Source organism: Ambystoma mexicanum, chromosome 11 (genome assembly GCF_040938575.1).
Source record: "Ambystoma mexicanum isolate Mex_15411 chromosome 11, UKY_AmexF1_1, whole genome shotgun sequence".
Classification (NCBI taxonomy): domain Eukaryota; kingdom Metazoa; phylum Chordata; class Amphibia; order Caudata; family Ambystomatidae; genus Ambystoma; species Ambystoma mexicanum.
This window is the reverse complement of record NC_090934.1, coordinates 163,042,689-163,063,271: the sequence shown is the minus strand read 5'-3', so window position 1 is coordinate 163,063,271 and position 20,583 is coordinate 163,042,689. Positions and strand designations below refer to the sequence as shown.

Here is a 20,583-nt window from a genome sequence, read left to right as displayed (position 1 = left end):
CTGTGTTCTTTTAGATCTTTTATGGCAAGTGGATTTATGGTTGGTGGTCTGGGGTCACCTACTATCGTGGAATTCGGGGGTCTTGGATTGGGACAGTTGTGGGTGTAATAAATCTTAGTGGGATGGGCAGGGGTCGGAGGCCTGCTTTGGCCTGGCTGCGATAAACATGCACTCTGAGGTGTCTGGTACCGTCTCGCGGCCCCTTACAAGGCACATTTCTTCTTGGGATAAATCGCATTAGCAACAGTTATGGAACAGAGCAAAGTTTCCATGGAGGCTAGCAGCGTGGGTCTCTTTATCATCAGTACTTGCCCCCATTCAGTTTTCTTTGTTGTTTGTGACTAACGCACAGTCATGCAGGCCTGGATGTTTCTACTAGAACTACAAAATGGCACCTGTTTATATGCACGCACTAAGTACAAGCATCTACATTTTGCATGGTATTGTGTTCGTGAAGGATCTCTTGCTACCCTCACCTCACGCCTGGCACATCACAAGTGTATCTATGGGATTAGCCTTACTCTAAAGTGCCTAGAGGGGTGGGATAGGTTAAATTCCTTCCCAACACTAACTTACCTGTCTGCTGCGCTGACTGGTTGCTTGGCTACCCCCCAGTCTCACTGGGTACCAGGCTCCTCCATGAACAGTCTTCCTTGCACAGCCTCCAGACCCATCGTGCACTTATGGGCTGCAACTATAACTCCTACAGCCCCCTTGCCTCCTTGCACTTACCCAGAGCCGCTCTGCTCTGGCTGCACATACCCAGAACCATGCTGCCATGATCCCAAATTCCCCTACACTCTCCCTTGCACTCCCCCCTCTCCCTTCCACCCTGCACTTCGCATTGTCACACTTGCCCGATCGAATGGCACACGGCCTAGTAGGATTGTTTGTCTCGTCTTCTTCCCTATCTTCCCTCCCTTGTGGCACCTAGAAACAGTTGTGTACAGGCGCGTTAGAATTGACTTGACATATATAATATTACAGAGTATTTCTTCCACATTTAATATTTCATAGTGCATGTTTTCAATGCTCGTTTGGATTAAGTGGCATTTTTTTAAATGTACCTTTATTATCAATGGAATGTGATGTTTGATGTTCTCACTGTGACATCTTTTTGATAGTCCATTCCTTGATATGTCCATTCCTTCTGAGTCTTCCCGGGCTGATGCTCGCCTCCTGTGCCGCTGGTGGGCATCTGCTTACATTTCTACATGCTCTGGAGAGCAGAGCCTATTCTGAAGGGTAAGCCCTGAATTTAGCAGTGTTCATTTTCCGTGTGAAGCGCCATTTTCGTACAAATCCTCTGTGGGTGATGGAAATTGCTTTTTCTCTATTCTACTGCACCCAGCTGTTGGTTTAAGGCACTGGGTCTGCTGTTTGCCATCGGTTTCACTGCTTTCAGGCCCCTCCAAGAAGGCCTCCGTTTCCTGGGATCAAATTGTTTGCCTTCCTTGCCTGACTCCCACCCCATTGGTTGCCTGGGCCTTCATTGCCCAATCGGAGCAACCGGGAGGCAGGAGCTGGCTCCATCTACAAAGGCCCACCTCTAAGGCCCCGTCAGCTTCCCTGTCCGCTGACAGGTCCCTAAATGAGACTCCTGTTTCTGCCACAGCCCAACCCTGAGGCTGCTACCCCTGGACTATTGGACTACCATGACTCTTACCACATTCTGCATGGGTTAGTTCCCTCCCTCTTATTTACTCATCTGAAGCGGTTTCCATACTCCCCTTTACCATCTCACTCCCATTTTAATTTCCTTAACCACTGGGCCCTCCTTCAACTGGAAAGTCAAACTTGGGTGCGTTTTACATTTAAATGGGAAGTCAAACTTGGGTGCTTTTGGCATTTAATCTTTGGGCATTGATTGTAACCTGCTAGCCCAGTGACTGCTCTATACCGCTGTACTTGCTTACTCCTCCTTCTGCCTCCTCTCTTCCCCACTCATGGCACTTTCGGTTTCTACCATCTATTCTATCTGCTTCTCTATCACCTATCCTTCCCTTCTCACTAAGTGTGGAAAGAAGAAGTTTAAAAAAGGATATCTTGGCCTCAAACCCTGGCCTCCCTATCGCCGATACCTATTTCAGCGCCTCTTCCAGACAGACCCTCACCGACATCCTCTTTGTTGTCCCTTCGATGGATCATTGGACCCCCCATATGATCTGTGTGCTCTGTCCTGTCTCCTCCTCTCCCATTAACGGTGGCAGTCACTGGGAAGTACTCATGGCTTCATTCGACTCCTCCAGAGTCATCCTTAATGTCTACCCAAACAGCACTGTCATGGTCAAAGGTCCTCAGGCCAATCTCCTCCTCTTCGATAGGCAGTTCCCTCACCTCATCAACTTCCTTTCATCTGCGGCTGTCCCCTCTTCTCATTCCTTGGCTACCTTGCCCACTCTTCCCTCCTCCTCTGCCCCTCTTCAGGCTACCTCCACATCCTCTGCCCCTCTTCAGGCTACCTCCACAACTCCGCAGGGCGTACCTCTGATTTGTACCCCTCCCCGGAAGGTCTTTAAGGCTGGCAACCTTCATCTTGCCACTCTCAACTCTCGCTCTGCCGTCAAACACTCCTCTGACATCTGCCACCTCCTTGAAGATCTAGACCTTGATGTCCTCGATCTTACGGAGACATGGTTCACGGCCAGCTCTATCCGCACCCAGATCCACCCACCCAGAGGGGGTGCATCCCTGATCTTTCTTGAGTGGATTCCTGCCACTATCATTCCCACTCAGATTTACTCCTCTTGTCTGCAGGCTCTCAATCTGTCCTAGCCACTCTCTTACTGTTGCTACTCTCTACTGGCCCCCTGGGCAAATCACCTCTTCTTTCTGAGTGGGCTGACTTCTCCTCCCTCCTGACCTCTACCACTCAACAACTCCTCCTTCCTGACCTAAACATCCACCTCGATTCTCCCTGTCCCTCATCTCTGCTCTTTTGCAACCTTTGCGATTCCCTCTCTATCATCCCCTCTGGCCTGACGCACTCTGCAGGACTCACACTATGTCCTGATCTCCTCTGGTCTCCCCCTCTCTATCCCTTGGACCACTCCTCTCTCCTGGAGTGACCACTGCCTTCTCTCCTCTCGTACCCCCTCCCTCCCACCCCCCAAGCCAAGCTCATCCCAACACTGCCACCTACCTTCTCGGACATCCGACCTATGAAGCGTGTGTCAGTTGAGGCTTCCGCTGCCACCTTCTCTCCCCCCCTCCCCTTCCTCCTCTTGCCGACTCACACCCAGACAAAACCCTGTCCCTGCTCTACTCTTCCTTTTCTGATACTCTTGATGCTCTTGCCCCTGTCATGAGGATCCGCTTGAAGTCCAAAGCCAAGTGTAATTCCTGGTCTGACTCCGACCTAGCTACACTTAAACGTAAGTGTAGGGCAGCTGAGAGGAAATGGAGGCTTCTTGTTCATCCTCTGACAAACTGGCCTGTTGCCTGCTCCAAAGGCAATAGCGACTGTCAGCACCAAGAAGACAGGCCACATTCAGGCCTGTGTCTCTGCGGCATCTAACAAATCAGCCGAACTCTAAAATCTGCAAAGAGCTTGCCAACCCTGCTGCAGTCTCTACCCCCCCCCCCCCTCTTGCCACCCAGGCTCTCTGCAATGACCGTGCCTTTCACTTTAGCTCAAAAACTCAGGACATCTTGTCCACCCTCTCCTCCCATCCCCTTCCCTTCCTATGCCCTCTCAGTCTGTGCTTGCTAACCTCCCCTTTAACCACCCGACCTCCCTCCTTCTCTTCCTTTCCTCTCTTCTCCCCTGATGAGGTCGCTAGAGAAGTCCAATCTATGAAAGCCTCGTCAAAACAGGTTCATCCCTGTTCCTCTAAAACCATCAAGGACCACATTGACACTCTCGCTTCGGAACCTTGCTGATTTTTGCAACCATTCCTTTGCCTCAGGATCCTTTCCCTCCCCTCTGAAGCACTCCTTTGTGCATCCTCTTCTCAAGAAACCCACAGCTGATCCTTCCTGTTCGGCTAACTATCACCCAATCTCCATTACTCCTTTTCTTGGCAAACTCCTGGAAAAGCTGGCCATCTCTCAGCTTAACCTACATTCTGATTCTGTTGGCTGTCTCCATGACCACCAGTCTGGTTTCAGAGCGCCCAGAAGCATGGAAACTGCTCCCCTGAACATCTGTGAAGATCTGCTCTCCAACCTTGAATCTAACATTCCCTCTGTCCTCATCCTACTCGATCTCTCTTCTGCCTTCGACGCGGTCAACCATACCATCCTGCTCAACCATCTCCGTGAGAACCTGGGTATCACTGATCAGGCTCCGCCCTGGCTGTCCTCTTTCCTCTCCAATCGACCCTCCCAGGTCCAATTGGGGTTCTTCCCATCATCTATATAGCTCTCTACCTGTGGTGCTCCCCAGGGGTCCAACCTCTCGCCCTGGCATTTCAACCAATACCTAGCAACTCTCGCTCACTGCATTGCCATTCTTTGATCAAATTTCCAATGCTACGCTGACGACACAACTCATTTCAGCCACCTCCTCTCCCCCTCTCATCTCAGATTGCCCAACTGCCATTCAAGATTGGTGTGCCGCCAATGAGCTTTGTCTGAATGCCAGCAAGACGAAGATCCTCCTCATCAGCACACCTTTCTCCATTCTTTCCCCCCTCTGGCCGGCCTCGCTTGGCCCTCCTCCTATCCCCACATGCGAGGCTCAGAACCTCAGGGTCATCTTTGACTCCACACTTTCCTTCTCCGCCCACATCTGAGGTCTCTTAAAAAGTCAAACTTCCTACTGAACCTCCTCAGAGGTACTCTTTCTTTCCTCTCCTTCCCCTAGAAGCTCACCGTCTCCCAAGCTCTGGTTCTCTCTAGGTTGGACTATTGTAACAGCCTCTTTCTAAATCTACCTGCCTCTACTCTTCGCCCTCTGCAACTAATCCAGAACAGGACTGCGAGACTGCTCCTTGGCCTCAAGCCCTGGGATTGCATCTCTCCAGCTCTGAAATCTCTCAATTGGCTCCCAGTGGATGCACAGATTAAATTTAAAACCCTCTGCATTGTCCACAAGGCTTTCTGTGGCCTGGGTCCAAATAACTTCCGCTATCCCTCCGCAAATAACTCTCCTCTCGAGCTCTTCGCTCCTCTACCTCTAACTCCCTCAGGGTCAGTCGTTTCTCAAAGAAACAAGCTGGGGGGAGATCTCGGTCTTCGGCTGGAGCATCCCTCTGGAACAGCCTCCCTGCCACTCAAACTTGAGGAGAACCATCTCCGGTTCCGGAAGAACCTCACAACCTTTCTTTTTGCATCTGCCTTTGCTCCCCCTCTCCCCTGCTGATCTGCTTCTCTCGGCACTGTGCACCTGGCCAGCCTCTGGCCCCAGGTTCACCCTGCTCACCCTGCCACCCTTCTGCACTGCCTCCCGGCCACCCCTTGCTCTGGAGACTATCTGTAGCCTTACAGCCGCCCCCCCCCACCCCATTCCCCCATTTTCTTCTCTTTATGCACCTAGACTTACCCAGTTCTGCAGCCATAAACACAGCACTTGCCACTTGCAGGCTGCATTACCCCCGTTTATTACTCCATTTTCTATGTATTTGTATTTTATTTTATCTTTTCTCCTCTTCTCCGCAATTTCCTCTCTCCCCCTTCCATGCATGCTTCCCCTTTCCCATGCACGTTCTCAATGTCGCTGGGCCTAGTAAGATTGTTGTTTTGTTCTCCCCTTTTCCCCTCCCTTGCCGCGCTCTGAAACACTTGTGTACGAGCATGATGCAAATAAAATATGTGTCATGGTCATTTTTTGTAACAGAACCTAAAGAAAATCCAAAAATGCCTTCATGTATCGTTTTCGGTTGCCCCAATGTCAGCCATGCCAAAAGTGAAAATACATTTCAGCATGTCTTTCCAAAGGATATACATTTAGCAAAAAATGGCTGTCGAACTGGGGATTTGCAATGTTCGAGATCGATGGCAGAGCCAACCATGTCTTGGCAATCGATTCCGCATCTGCAGCATGTACTTCTCTGAAGATATATACGGACAGTCCGAGTTCACTAAAAAGCGTCACCCCAGAATTCATCGCAAATTACTTTCCAATGCAGTTCCAACTGAATTTCAGCAGACACTGGCCCAGGTGAGTAGTGTTGTGGAGGCAGAATTTTTTTTATGTATTTCACTTTTTCCTAAATTTGTCAATATTATATGTTTTCCAAATGATCGTTCAATACATTGAAAAAGTCTGAACAGGTAACAATGAACGGTATGGACTTTTTGTGGAATACTTTCATTTATATTTTACTGCATAAGTTGCCTTCATAGAACAATGTACTGTAGTTTTTACAATTATAACTTTAGATTAGTTTAGGGATGCACCAATAGTTTGGTGCAATGTGAGCTTTCTCAGAAAATCTGACATTGCGTCTTTTACAAATGTGTCATTTTGTTAAATGTGTTGATTACCATCTCTGTGTTTACGTAGACTGCACTGACCGTTACCATGGAGGAAACTGACACGTCCAACATCTACCTGGTGAGGCTGAGTGACTTGCACATAAACTTACTTTATCGCTTTTGATGTGGTTTAATTTATAATACTAATGTACATTTTCCATTTCACACTGGTATGAATATATGCAACAATTAAAGGACCAAGATTGTACATCTACCACAATTCCAGAGTCAAATAGCAACCTCGCTCACCTTTCAAGTACATTTTTTATACTAATGCTTCAGATGCGAGAATACAAAATATCTATTTGTTTAAGTTCAACTTAAAAAATATTGATTGTATTGTACAATCTTAGCTTTTGAAACAAATTTAACGCACAACAATGCCACTTGTTTGTTCTCCAGGCCATCAGGCGGATCTGTACTGCAAAGAGGCAGGGTGGCTTGTTAGTAGGGTTCAGCAGGAAAAGAGCAAGAGAGCAGAATGTACTGCTGTTGATTTAGTTTGAGAGGTGTATGCAGAGGACCGAGTTCATTAGTACGGATTGTTGGTGAAATTATTGGAAAATCAACCAAGTGCATCCCTACCCAGACATCGATCTAAGTTGCATTTAGGCTTCTATGTCAATATCGACCATCTTTTGCATGTAAATTTTGCTTTACATCTTTATTATTAAAATTACTTTGATATAGGGGGAGGATGGACCTTCTACAATGTACTATTCTTGTACTGCAACCCGTCTGGAGGATGTGGTATGACAACATAGAATGTATTGAATTAGAATATTCTTTTCATAATTTGCAATACTGTAATTAAATTGAAGTTTATACAATTATAACTGTAGATTACTTTGTGTATCCCTAATTTAGGGATGCACAAAATAATATTGATACTATGTCCGTCAAATATTTTACAATCTTAAATTAGAGATTTCTTTGGTGGCATCTGATCTCTGGGAATATGATGCTAACAGACAGCAAAGGACTCACCAAGAAGATATGATTGAGCCGAGTGACTCCAGAACTTCAGAGGCCATCAGTCGCTGCTGTGGATCCAGAACAAGCAGTTTTCGGATTAAACACACAGTGTTTTCAGAAACTCTGCCATCCCTATCAAAGAAGACATACAGCATTAGATAGTGTACATTGGGACAAAAGGGTTACATTTTCATATGTATTGCCTTGTTTATTTTATTAAGAGGAAATATTATATATATTTCAGAAGTCCAAAGTAAGGTCCTTGCTGTTTCTGGGTCAATTGTCGGTTTAAAGAGTTTGAAACTATCAGGGTAGCCAAGACAAAAAGTGATGCAGGGCTGGAGGAAGAAGAGAGCCAGAGGATGTGAAGAAAGGAAGCAGCCAATGTAACAAGAAAATAAGCGCTCATGGCACAGGGCACCAATGTAGAGCTAGCATGACTGAGATTTTCCACTATATCATTTGACCTCCAAGTCTCAACATGCAATATGCTGCCTGCTAAAGATAGCCATGGCACCGGTAAGAAGGGGTGTGTGTAATCAGCTCTGCCATTCCATGGAGTTCGGGATCTGCAGGTATAATTCTGTATGTGGCAAGTGAAATGGCATTTGCTCAGACAGATGTGTGCCATTGACGGAAATAAGAAAGTTGTAGAGTCAAGAAGCCCCTTTCAAAATGACAAGCCCGGTGCCACTGAAGGTAGACACTGCCTTCTACTCACAGCAATACAAAAGTCCTATTGCCCATTCCAGTCTCATCTCCACACAGTTCTGGCAATATGAATTAGCTTGCATAAGCAGTGCTGTAACCACACAGCCCAACACTCACTCTGGAATTGTGTACTCTGCTGCTTTTATTTTTCTGAAGAGCTCCTGCGGTATGCTGTCATAGAAGGGGAACTGCCCATAAAGCATGGTGAACAAAACAACACCCAGTGCCCACATGTCACTAGGCTTTCCACGGTAGGGACGACCTGTAATGGAGTGAACATGAAATAATCAAACTAAGGTCATAACTTCATTAGACACAAAATGGCTACATTAATGACACAAAAGTAAGTTCTGTTAATTAATACAACGGAATGCTGGGAATACAGTCAATAACGAGACTGGACATCAAGCATTCAGATAACAGCAGTGCTGTGAGATTACTTTTGTTTCAGGTCTTTATGAATACATGTTTTGTACAGATTATATTAAAATCAATGGTTCACCATGCTAAACGGACCACTGAGATCATACAAGAATAAAAGTTTAAATCCCAGATGGCTCTGTGTGCTGCTATTTTCGTTACATTAATGCATTTAAAAAGCTTATTTCAGTTGTTACATAGATTTCTATAGCACACATCACTAGAGTGGTTCAATTTCATAGAGTGAGCCAGTTGGGACAGTAAGCGGAAACAGCAGAGTTGACTTTGTAATATTTTATGAATAAAATGATTTCAAAAGTAAAACAGAGTTGATAGCTTGAAGGTTATGAAATAATCTTAACCACTGGCAATTGACTAAACATGTCTGGGGTTGCCTGTGTTTCAAGTATGGAGGACATGGCCATGCAGTTCGAGCTGGACAGCCCTCATTGGTAGCTGGCCCAAAACTGATTTGTTTATGTCTGGTCTGAGACTGTCTTGTCCCCTTGTGTCTTCGATAAGCTATCAATTAGTGAGGCAAGTGACTCGAAGCTGGGGTCCTGCTGCCTGCAACACCCCCTGCCCCCTCCCGAGTACCTCACAGAAGACACAGTTTGATCGAAATATGGCCAAGATTAGAGAGATTAGAGTGGGATGGATTGTTCTTCCAAATGAGCATCTTCAAATGTAAGTACTAGGCTCAGTCTGGTGACTGTTGCGCCTCAATGTCTAGGTCGGTCAGCTGGGAAGAAGAATGAGCACACAGACGTTGAGATAGGGAACAGGTTAGTGGCATGCAGTTAATGCTCAAAACTTAAGTCACTAACGAAATATGCATTTCATGTTAGCTCACTGGCTACGCACTGTCTAGCAGTGGATGTCACACATTGTGTTGTCTATGCTGCTATGAGCTGTGGGCAGTGGGACTACAATTCAAATCCAGTTTGGAAATTGTACTGCGTTTCCAAGCACAACAGAAAACTATTCCTGCAAACCGGCGTCTGGTCCTTTGCTTGGACAGTAAATGGAAATGACTAGTTTCCTTTTAGGTCACAGGGGATACCCAATGTAAACATGCCTCGTCTACAATTTGCTGTAAAATAGTTCTAATCTGTTAATATAAGGGTTTCCTGAGAGTCCATATCCACCCACAACGAAAGCCACAACTCTGCTACTACTGATTCACAGAGGAACTTACTCAAAGTAACTGTGAACATCACAGCAGCTCCAAAAATATGTAGCGCAATCATAACCGTGAGTACAAACCCACCATGACACACCCAAACCTAGAGCAAACACTGTATTATCATTTTCATATTGAACTTGCACTCCCATGATACATCGCCTACAGAGAGCACTAGTTGGTAACAGTTTAATGTAAAGTGGTCTTCTATAGCGCCCTTCTGACCTTTTTGGTGGCCTTGCTGCACGCGACCCTGGTAAAAAGGAGAGTGATGTTACTGGGAGGCAGAGAGAAGGCAGATGCAAAACCTGATGTGTTGATCAGTGCAGGTTGGAAGTACTGGTCATTTTCTATGGGTTTGGCAGTGATGCATCGGAATGTGTTTATCTCGGACGGGAAAGCCCAAGATCTGACAGTTACAGAGCCCTGGGTCCGTTAGCTGCTGTTAGAGGGGACAGGTTGTTTATTTTATTTTTGCATCATATAGCAGAGCGCGTAGACCCCAGGCATCTGGGCGTTAGTTACATAGGTAGCTATTGTTGAAGCTGGTGGAAGAGGTTCATTAAACAAGCAAGTCTTGTTTTTTTTCTCTCGTAACCAGGACTAATGTCTGGCAGAGGGACTCCCAGGACCCCCCTTGTTAATCTGCATATTTAAGTAACTTTGGGTCTCACCCTAAGTTACTAGGGGAATCCAGACGTGGACCCCTTGCTCCCTATTCTTAGAGAGGCACAGATCCACCCTACTGATGAGGTCCAACCAGACCGAAACACGTGTCTGGGGTTTCTGTTGGTACTCTTGTTCAGAGGAGAATTGCCTAGCATTTCGGTGCTGGACTGCCCCAGGGCAGGACAAAGACTGATATGTCTGGGATATTTCTTCTTTGTGAAAGATAGTGAGCTAAAGACTCTGGGTAAGTCTCTCGTAACCAGGACTAATGTCTGGCAGAGGGACTCCCAGGACCCCCCTTGTTAATCTGAAGAGTTGGTAGGACGTCTCTGAGCTCAAGTGAAGCGGGAGATTGTTTCAGAGGTTAGCTACCACAATGGGAAAACTTGAGCCACCTGCTCATTTCCGTGTGAATCCGGCAGTGTGTAGTCGCTGGCTGTTGGAGGATCTAATCGGTCTGGCTAGTATTTCTTTATCCTCTGGGCAAGTTAAGTCAGGGCTTTGTTCACCAGGCACTGGAGTGCAATTGTGAGGATTTTTAATTGTATGCTTTCCCTCATGGGGAGCCAGTGGACTGAGCGCCTTAGTTAAGAGCTTTGGCCAGCTTGGTCAGGTCCAGAACTGCTCTGAAGGCATTGTTCTCAGTCTGCAGCCTGTTCAGGTTTTTGTCAGAGGTTCCACAGAGTAAGTCGTTGCAGTAGTCTAACTTGGACAGCACCAGGGCGCAGGCAACTGAAAGGCAGTTTGAGGTAGATAAGGACACTTTGCTCGTATGAGCAGCTCAGTCTTTTCGTCGTTGACATAGGCTGTGTTGGCCCATCCAGGTTTGGATAGTCTTGTAAATGGCGTTTACAGTGGTGGAGTCCTGGTTATAAGAGCCTGTCAAGGGGATGACTATTTGCGTATCGTGTGCACAATTCGTGAAGGGGATACCTAGGGAGCCTAGGTGGTCTAACAGGGGTTTTGTGTAAATATTGTACAGGATGGGGACGGAGGTCTGAGCGTTGTGGGACACCACAGGGCAATGGGGTGGGTGGGGCTGTGGTTTCGCCAGCAAAAACTTGTTTTTCGAGGAAGGAGGCAACCCAACTAGCTGCTTCTGGAGAGACGTGTGCAAATGATGTCAGGTGGTGGCAGAGGGTCTTGTGGTCCACCAGATCGAATAGCGCAGAGAGATCGAGTAGCATAAGGAGGGAGCTTTTACCAGCATCATTGGCATCATCCAGTGGATTCTTGAGGTCGAGGAGGACCGTTTCCGTTCCGTGACCGGGGCGAAAGCCGGATTGGCGGGGGAGGAGGATGAATGAAATTCCAGAAAAGCCTGTATTTGGGTGTAGGCGATTCAGTTCAGGATTTTCAGTAGGAATGGGACGGTGGTGAAGGGTCGGTAGTTGGTGTCTATGGTACGGTCAAGTGCTATTTTTTTAAAGCAAGGGGGTGATCCAGGATTCTTTAAAGGCAGGAAAGGACGATTTTGGAGGAGAAGCTGCTCTTGCAGAGAGAAAAAGCACTCTGCTAGGGAACCAAGGAGCCTTGCTCTGAGCAGGAACATTTCCCAGCATTCCTATTGTTGCATTTTTAGGAAACGCCTGGCGCAGAAGCGCCAGGCGCTTCTGCAACAGGCCAGTCATCGCCGTCACTCAGTGTTTCTGTGCCTCATACTGCCTGAACAACTACTTCAAGGTAACTCTCTGTTTACTCTCCTGTTACTAGGTGATAATACGCAGCATCAGTAAACTATGGTATTTCCGACTAAATAACCCCTTTCTCTTGTTCTCCTTCGTGATAACTGAATCGCGCTGATCAATACACGGAAGTACTCTAAACTAGATGATGCGGATAATGGTCAGTTAGCCTTGAATACCAGCCTTAACTGTGCGCTTCCCCCTATGATCAAATGTGCTAAAGAGCGAACTAGCCCCATCTCCGATATTGATAAGGACACGAGCAGCGTCAGTGGACTGAGATACTGAGCCCTCTCTAGCTAGCTCGTGCCAAACTGTCAAACACTGCCAGTTAAAATACTGCTCATCGGTTATCGAGCAAAGTCTCATCTCTTCCCACACGGAGGACTCGCAACAAGCAACTGCTTCTAAACACCTTTCAGCAATTATAAGAGGGATAGGAACTAACTTTAAAGCGGCATTACTGAATACTAGATTGTTAATTAGTCATGCCCAAAATGTTAATGATTTAATTCTAGATAGCGAACTTCACCTTCTGATCCACAGAGACCTGGATTAGGGACACCAGTGGACCAGCTATTAATTTGGCAGTGCCTCCTGGTTTCTCCATGTTTTGTAAAAACATGGAACAGGGATATGGGGGAGGAGTGGCAATTATAGCAAAAGCTGATTTGGGACTTATCTGCCATATCTTGTCACGGCTGTGAGATTTTACAAGTAAAAATTACCAACCCCTAACTCATGTGTGAACTTCATCCTTATATATCACCCTCTATCGCTTATGCTCGACTTTATTAAGGAAATCACCCAGATCCTAGGTCCCCTTGTGGGCAAACTAGAGCCTCTTTTTTGGGGGATCTGAATTATTGAAGAGGTGAAAAGACAGACAAAGCAGCTATTGATCTGGAACGCACTCTAAATAACTTGAATTTTCAAGTTGTTATTACGGATCCCACTACAGATAAGAACCACATGTTAGTTTGTGTGGTCACCCAAAACACTCCGACCGCCATCGGCCAAACTTCACCTTGTATTTAAGTCCGACCACCATATTGTAAGCTTCCCCTTCCAACTGCCAGAAGCTGTGCTTAAACCTCTTAACTCCCCACCCCCTCTCTCCACGCCCAAAGCCATTATCAAATGTAATTTCAACAGAATACATGCTCAGGCCTATCCTTCTGTTCAAATACTTAAATGAGCGAGACTCAGTGGAGACTCTGGTGCCCTCATTCTCAAGTACCTTCTTGAAGATGCTTACTGAAAAAGACCCTCTATGGCACAAAGTCGTGAGAGATAACCCCGGCCATAAAAAAATGGTTCACCCCTCAACTTCTTTTGATAAAGTCTGCGCTATACAAATAAAATAAATACAAATAAAGGAAAAACGGAAACTGGAAACCCAGTGGCTGAAACATCAATCTGAAGAAAACAAAAGTTTGGAAGGATCTAGACAAAACTTATAAAAACAAAATCATTGAAACTAAAAAGGAGTACGACAATTTGGAGAGAAGTCAGGTGTCCAATTGCTCAAAAAAACTGTTTGAAATTCATAGACGCCTGGGGCAGCCAAAGGGTCTCCTAACTCTGTTTGTCCCATCCACACAGGACGTTATAAGCGTACAAACTGCCTTGGAGGCTAAAAAACTAAGGCTAGAGAGAAAATTAAAAATGCACTGCCCAATGTTGCCACCGCACTAGAAAAAGGGTAACAGGAACTTAGGAGAGAAGGCCCTAAGCTCTTTGCCTACTCACCTATAGCTGTCCCCGATATGCAGAAACTCTGTCCATGCATCCCACTTCTTGCCCTGAAACAGCCTTCCCCAGAAGTTAATACTAGAACATAGAGACCTATTCGCCTCCTTTCTGACCAGATTTGTGCATGCCTCTTTTAGAGATGGCAGGATTCCCAGCTCAATCAAAACCGGTGTTGTCACACCCTTGCAATAAAACTGGATCCAAAGGACCTGGGCAATCTCGGACCCATAAACTGCCAGTTTCTACCTAAGATCTTAGATAGACTTGTTTGTGTGCAATTCCAAGCGTTCGTGGAGAACCACAACATTCTCCATACCAGACAATCTGGCTTCCGACCCCGGTATAGTACAGAGACAGCTTTATTAGATCTGTATTCACACATTCTCGGGATGACCAAAACGGGCAAAGCAGGCCTGCAGGTCCTTTTGGATCTGTCTGAGGTATTCGTCCTGATGGACCATCAACACCTCTTAGATTCCTTAAGTCATCTGGGATGGTGTTCCAAGGGGGCAGTTGACTGGTTCCACCCTTATCTGGACGAGAATCCAAAATCCAGTGGGGTTCAGTTAATTCGCCATCGACCCCCATCTGGTGTGGAGTCCCCCAGGGGGCTAGTCTGTTGCCCATCTTGTTTAATCTTTACATCAGACCACTTTGTTCTCTTCTGGAGTATCTGGGTGTATTTTTCCGAACTACGCTGAGGACACCCAGCTGTTTTGAGACTCTACATGGATCATTTAACTGACAAATTCCTTGCCAACATGTAACGAACTCTGGATGTCATCCAACTGGATCTGTTTGAATGGCAACAAAACAGATTCTCATTTTTGGCTCTAGACAGGTTTGGGCTAAATTGAGCCGGACCTTTCAGACTTTTACAATTAGAGACATCATACCAGTCCAAACGAAGGTGAAGACTCTGGATGTACAGTTGGAGGCCACTAAGAATTCCGAGGCCCATGTTAATCAGTTGAACCAAAACTAACTACCATCTTCGGTTCCTCAGATGTATCTGTCCCTACATCTCAGAAGGAAACAGCAACACAATAGCTCAACCAACTATCATCTCTAGACAGGACTACGGAAATTATTTGCTTATTGGAGCTTCTAGCTCCAGCCTAAATAAATGCAAAGTCCTACAGAACAATGCAGTACGCATAGTTAAAAATGTGTAAGCATACACACATCAAAGCATCGACAAAATCTACACTGGCTCCCCATCAAGGAAAGAGTTTTGTTCAGGACAGGAACCCTGGTTCACAAATTTATTTTTGGACGAGCCCCTACTTACTTAAATACGTATATCCCACAGTACTGCCTCTTGAGGATCCTCCGCTCCGCTAATAAAAGGCAGAACATCTGTCCGGAGCATAAGCGCACTAATGGACTGGGAAGATAATTCCCTGTCAAAGCAGCTACCTTCTGAAACTCTCTTCCTATTGTCCTGAGATCTGAGGCAGCCCTGACATCCTTGAGAAAAACCCTAAAAACGTATCTCTGAGTAAACCTCCCTGTTGACGATCTCGCTCTACTTTTGTCCTGTCTTTCAATGGTTGTTTTGGTGTGTGAATGTCATGGCGCTCGCTGATGTCGGTGGGCTTTCGGCGCCTAACAAATAAATAAGGAGATGTTGACAATAACCGTGATGAGGGTGGTGAGCGGTGTAAGGCATTGTTTGACAATGGTGGCAGGGCAGATGACTCCTTTGCACTGTGAGAGATTGAGGCCATTCACTTAGTTGGCCAGGTCAGGTTCAGCGATGGGCGAGAACTTGAAGGGCTGTAAGTGTACGAAAAGTACATTTAGATGGGTTATGCGTTTGGCTGATGGCTAGGTTATATGCTTTGGAATCAATTTTCATTCGCAATTGTGTAATTTTTCTGGTGAGTGTCCTGAATGTTGCTGCTCCAAGTGTCATCTTTGGTGATGGTTTGTTGGGGATGTGGTGGTGTTTTGAGTTTGTGCACAATGAACAATTCACGTGTACTTGAGGCAGCTTCCGATTTTCTGCTGTTGCAAGAGGCTGCCTTGGTGGTGAGGACGGATTGGTTATATAACATAACATGTGTACGTTCACCCCCAAAGGGGCCATCTTGGTGCTAATAAAAGATGCTCATTACCCAACTGAATGGTACTTATTTTATTGATCTCAGAAGGATGAAGTGCTGAGGGACCTGCCGGGATTCGAACTTGTGACCATGAGGTCAAACACAGGTCCCTGTAGTGGATTCATTAGTCCACTGAGCCACAGCCCCGGCATATATGTTAGACTGTTCTGACAATAGTGCCTTGTTTGATGCATTTGCATTGCACTGAAGTAGTGAGTATGGTCCTAGCACGTTTAGTCCTTAATGAGCAAAAATGACAGATAATGTCTTAAGCCGTATATGGTGATTGTGGAAGTGAGCGAGTCTGATTCAAATTTGGCTCACCAAAGATTGAGGGGGATGGAAGGAGAGAAAAAATAAATAATTGAGGGAGAGCAGGCCCCTTTGCCAACTGTCAATAAGCTGGGGACTGAGGAAAGTAGCTAAACGGATCATGAGTGGGGGTGGAGAGGAATAGGGCAGTTAGGAAAGATTTTCTTTTTGCAACTTTCCCCTCTTTAGATTCCTATGGGACCCCCTTTCTTTTAGCCGATTTTGAATGCTGTCCTGACATTTTTGGAGGTAAGTAGTAAAGCCTTATGCTTTACTTCCCTTGCCTATTCTGCTCATTCTTATGGGGAAACAGACTAGTCCCTAAAATGGTCGGTACTTAGAGACTGTCTTTATGTGTTCTTGTGATGTGCGCAATTGTACAAATACCTTACAGTGAAGTATAGTTAGGATACTTGGTATCCTCACAACTTTTTATAGAATTACCTTTTGGCTACTTTGACAATGTGCCTATTACAAATTGGTGGTAGCTGGGTGATTTTCACAATTTGTGAGATTGTTCTTGAGCACTTTTGCATTTACCCCGAATGGCTACAAAAGGTGGCTAGTACCCTAAAATGGCAGAGCCGCAAGATTTTCTCCTGTTCTTTGACCATATTGTTCTTTGGCCTTCTTCCTCCCTTCTCAAGGACAGGAAATGCCCTGTATTGAAACCCTTTTCTCGGACAGAGCTGCTGCTTTAGCGGGTAAAGTAGCATTGTCTGTGAGCCCAAGGAGGGGGCTGCGACTGTCTGGTACTTGTCCACAATCTATTTGCCAAATGTCTGTTGCTGGACGGATGCGATGAGCAATAGTTGTCTATGATTGGTTAATCCTGCGCCATTTGAATGTTGCAGATCCTTACCATTGAAATGCGTGGTTGCAGCCTGAATCTTGGCTAGAAGGAGGGCTCCTGCAGCTGTTCATCAAATCATTGTTGGAACCAAGACTTGTACGAACAAGAGCAGTCCGCTGATGAACCCTGCAGCTGACCAGCATAGACAATCAGTTGGCCTGGAAAAGACCCGCCTGTCTGCCTGATCTCAGAAGACCCTTGTTGGTGCTTCGACCCTTGGATTGATGGCGATAACCAGTATCGACCACAAGGATTTGTGCCTTTGGCAGTGTCCCTGGACCATCCAGTAGACTGACCAGCTCTCTCCTGGGCTACCTGTGAGAAACCAGAAGGTGTCTCACCCGCTAGCCCCGCGGAGTTCTCTCTCAGGGGGCCAAGGCGCGGCCATCGCCTTTGAATTCAGACCAATGCGGGAGGATCACCTGGTTGAGGGGACCTCGGGGAGTGTGACACTGGATGGTGAGACGCTGTATCACATTATTCCCTGTAACACCTTTACCCCATCCTATCCGATGGGATATTTAGAAACTCAACCCCCGCGCCCCCCCCCCTTTTTCCCTGCACAAACACTTTTACACCAACAGCCCGCTCTAGGAGAAAACCGACTCACACCGAGCCGTGTACCAGACATGTCCCAAATACTATGGAGGTCAGGCAATTATCGACAATCACTCCACCTGACTTCCATTACACGTCCCCACACGGATAAAAGGCAGTGCACAAGAGCACACAGAGCGAGGCAAAGCACAGGAAGGTACAGCAGTATCGGGTCAGCAGTTGAACGAAGGGAGAAAGATGGCCAGGCTTGAGAGAGGGGCAACACCCTTGACCTTTTTGGCAGGAAGCCGTTACTCTCAAGAAACTTTCAAGGCAGAAAAGGTAAAACCTGGAAACCAGGCTGAAGAATCCTGCACTGTTTGTCAGAGATACCGAGGGTCCTCCCGCGTAACTGACCAAGGCGGGGAGAAGCAGCAAACGCTGTGATATCGTCCTTGGCTCCAAGAACAAAGAAGCAACAGAACACAGCCAGTGAGTTGTGGCGCGATGACAGAATGGTCTGTGCTAAAGTCAAGGTTGCAAGCGGCAACATTATGAAAACAAGTTAAACATGTGTTATGAAAGACAGGAGTGAAGATAAATTGCTGGTGAATATTTGAACATTAAAAAGGAAAGATATAATACCGTTGACAGAGTGGTCCGGCAGTGTGAATGTGCTCAGTCTAAAGTCTCTGTACATCTGTACAGTATCCTGACAAGAGACATGAAAGTAGAAGACTGATATAAAGTGTAAATTGTGTGAAGTGAATCGAAGTGGTCCTGTGACGGTTTAAGCAAAACCCATTGTACATTCAAAGGTCTCCAATTCTGGTATCAAAAGGGATCTGAGCCCGAACGAGGTGGATCCATGGTCCAAGTTGTGAACATTGTAGAAAAGGGGTCCGAGTCTGGATGAGGGAGACACGTGGTCCGAGACCGAAGGAGGGGGACCAGTCCCGAACGTGAGTGTGAAAACCCTGACAAAGGAAAGGAATATTTCTCTTTTGTTTGTTACGTCAGGCCCTCTGTAATAATAGATTGTCATTTTGAGAGAGACTTTGGCGGAAGGCCCCGATGCCTATGTGTTGAACTGTTACCTCGTGGCCAAGAAGCGGAAAACGTGATGAAGGGAAGCCAACTGCTCACTTATCCTGGAATATCATTTCTTGAACACTTCTCTTTTGCATTCATTGTTATCCCACACCATTTTGTGTTTAGAAGTAAGGATTGGCAATAGGTTTATTAGTAAAAGCCCTATTATTCTGACAGACTCCAATAGGACTGCGTTATTTGATGGTTGTAGCTTGTTCCCATCTTTAGATTTAGGTTTAGATAGGCGTTCTACCAACCCATTGAAGTTCAATAAACACCCTTGAACTGTGATCACTTGTGTCTGTCTTCACTGTTTGATACCATGCCTTCTGTACATACCTCACGGCAGCCATTGTTGTTCAGAGCAGAGCTGGAATGTTGCAGATCTCCAGCTTGTGCCACAAGTCACGTGCCGTCTTATTTTCAGCCATCTCTCTCTCCAAGGGAAGCTATGCTGGGACTGCTTCCGTGTTCGCCGCTGTGCAATCACCTGTCGCTGCCTGACAGTGGTGACCTTCGCTGGAACACTTCAATCCGGTGAGGTCTCCTGAGGGGGACTGCATTGCAGAAGTATATATCTTTCTTAGTTTGGGACTTCTTCTGGAAGCTGATCGGAACCATTTGCCATGCAACATGACCAACTCCTGACATGGAAAGTGACATCTGCACCTGAAACTCCTGGGCCTTCCTCACCCAAACTAAGTGCAGAAGATTGTGTCCCAGTAAGACCTGCAGTGATATCTGGAAGACAGAGTGAGGTGGGTAGGCTAAAATAACTCCCTCCCCCCCCCCCCCACTGTCCTCCATAGGGTAACATTGGGAATAAAGTCCTTGACCACAACTCCCCACTGACCTAGCCTCTGGACGTTGAACCTGGGTCAAGGATCCTTTTTCTAGATCTTACCTGGTGAATAGACTAGAGTGGTGTACTCACCTGAATATAGGTAAATTATTATTTACCTTTTTAAACTTTCCAAAGCATCGTCACAGCCCACTGCATCATTTTTGAATACCTTACCTGAATAGCCTATATATTGTAAAGTGTAACTTTTGGGTCTGATACCATCTTGGGGTTGAACTTCATAAGACTGAGGTGGGGGGGAGAAAGTAACGTGGGCTTATTATAAAATATTTATACTTCTTTTGCTTGCCTCTGACTAGTCACCTGTTTAACACTAACTAATTCATATGCAACTCTGTACTCCTAATGGTGAATGGGTAAATATGTTTATACAGTTTTAGGTAGGCCGCTGACAAACCCTGCAGCTGACCAGTATGTACTCCAGTGACTGGCCCAGCAAATGCCTGCTCCTCTGCCTGATCTCGGAAGACTCTTGTTGGTGCTTCGACCCTTGAACTGGTGGCAACAACCAGTATCGACCCCAAGGACCTGTGCCTTCGGCAGTGTCTCTTGGCAAACCATGCACTGACCACCTCTCTCTAATTTGTATATGTTTAGTGTCCAACTAAAGGCCCAATGAACTATATTTGCATATGCTTACTGTCTAACCTGAATTACTGGCGTTACTCTGTGTGGACTCATTGTAGCCCTAGACCACACTCACTTTTCCTTGGACTAAGCCGTGACTGCTCAGCTATCTTAACTCGATTGGGTTTTGGCTAGCCTCTGTCTCTTGACATAAATAGGGTGGTCTCTCGAAATCGTCCCACCAAGAACTGATTTTGGAAATCCATCTTAACAGCAGTGATATGATCAGGGAAAATTGGATGACGAGAACAGATATGGACCACACCAATAGATCTGGCTTTTGCAAGTGTTAATATGAGTTATGAATAAAGACGCATTATGCGCATGTATAGAGGGTTCTGGACGCCATAGGATGAAACAAAGATCATAGGGTC

At 46.2% G+C, this 20,583-nt stretch overlaps 1 protein-coding gene across 8 annotated transcripts in view; it reads right to left on the bottom strand.

Moving 5' to 3' along the window:
- STK40 (serine/threonine kinase 40) overlaps nucleotides 1-20,583 on the bottom strand; it is an 856,346-nt gene that overhangs the window by 205,770 nt on the left and 629,993 nt on the right. For all 8 annotated transcript variants that reach the window (XM_069622689.1, XM_069622690.1, XM_069622691.1 and 5 more), the window contains 2 exons: nucleotides 8,224-8,368; nucleotides 7,408-7,527 (listed from right to left, as the gene is read on the bottom strand). In XM_069622689.1, the coding sequence (XP_069478790.1) occupies nucleotides 7,408-7,527; nucleotides 8,224-8,368 (265 nt within the window). The remainder of the gene's footprint in view (nucleotides 1-7,407; nucleotides 7,528-8,223; nucleotides 8,369-20,583) is intronic.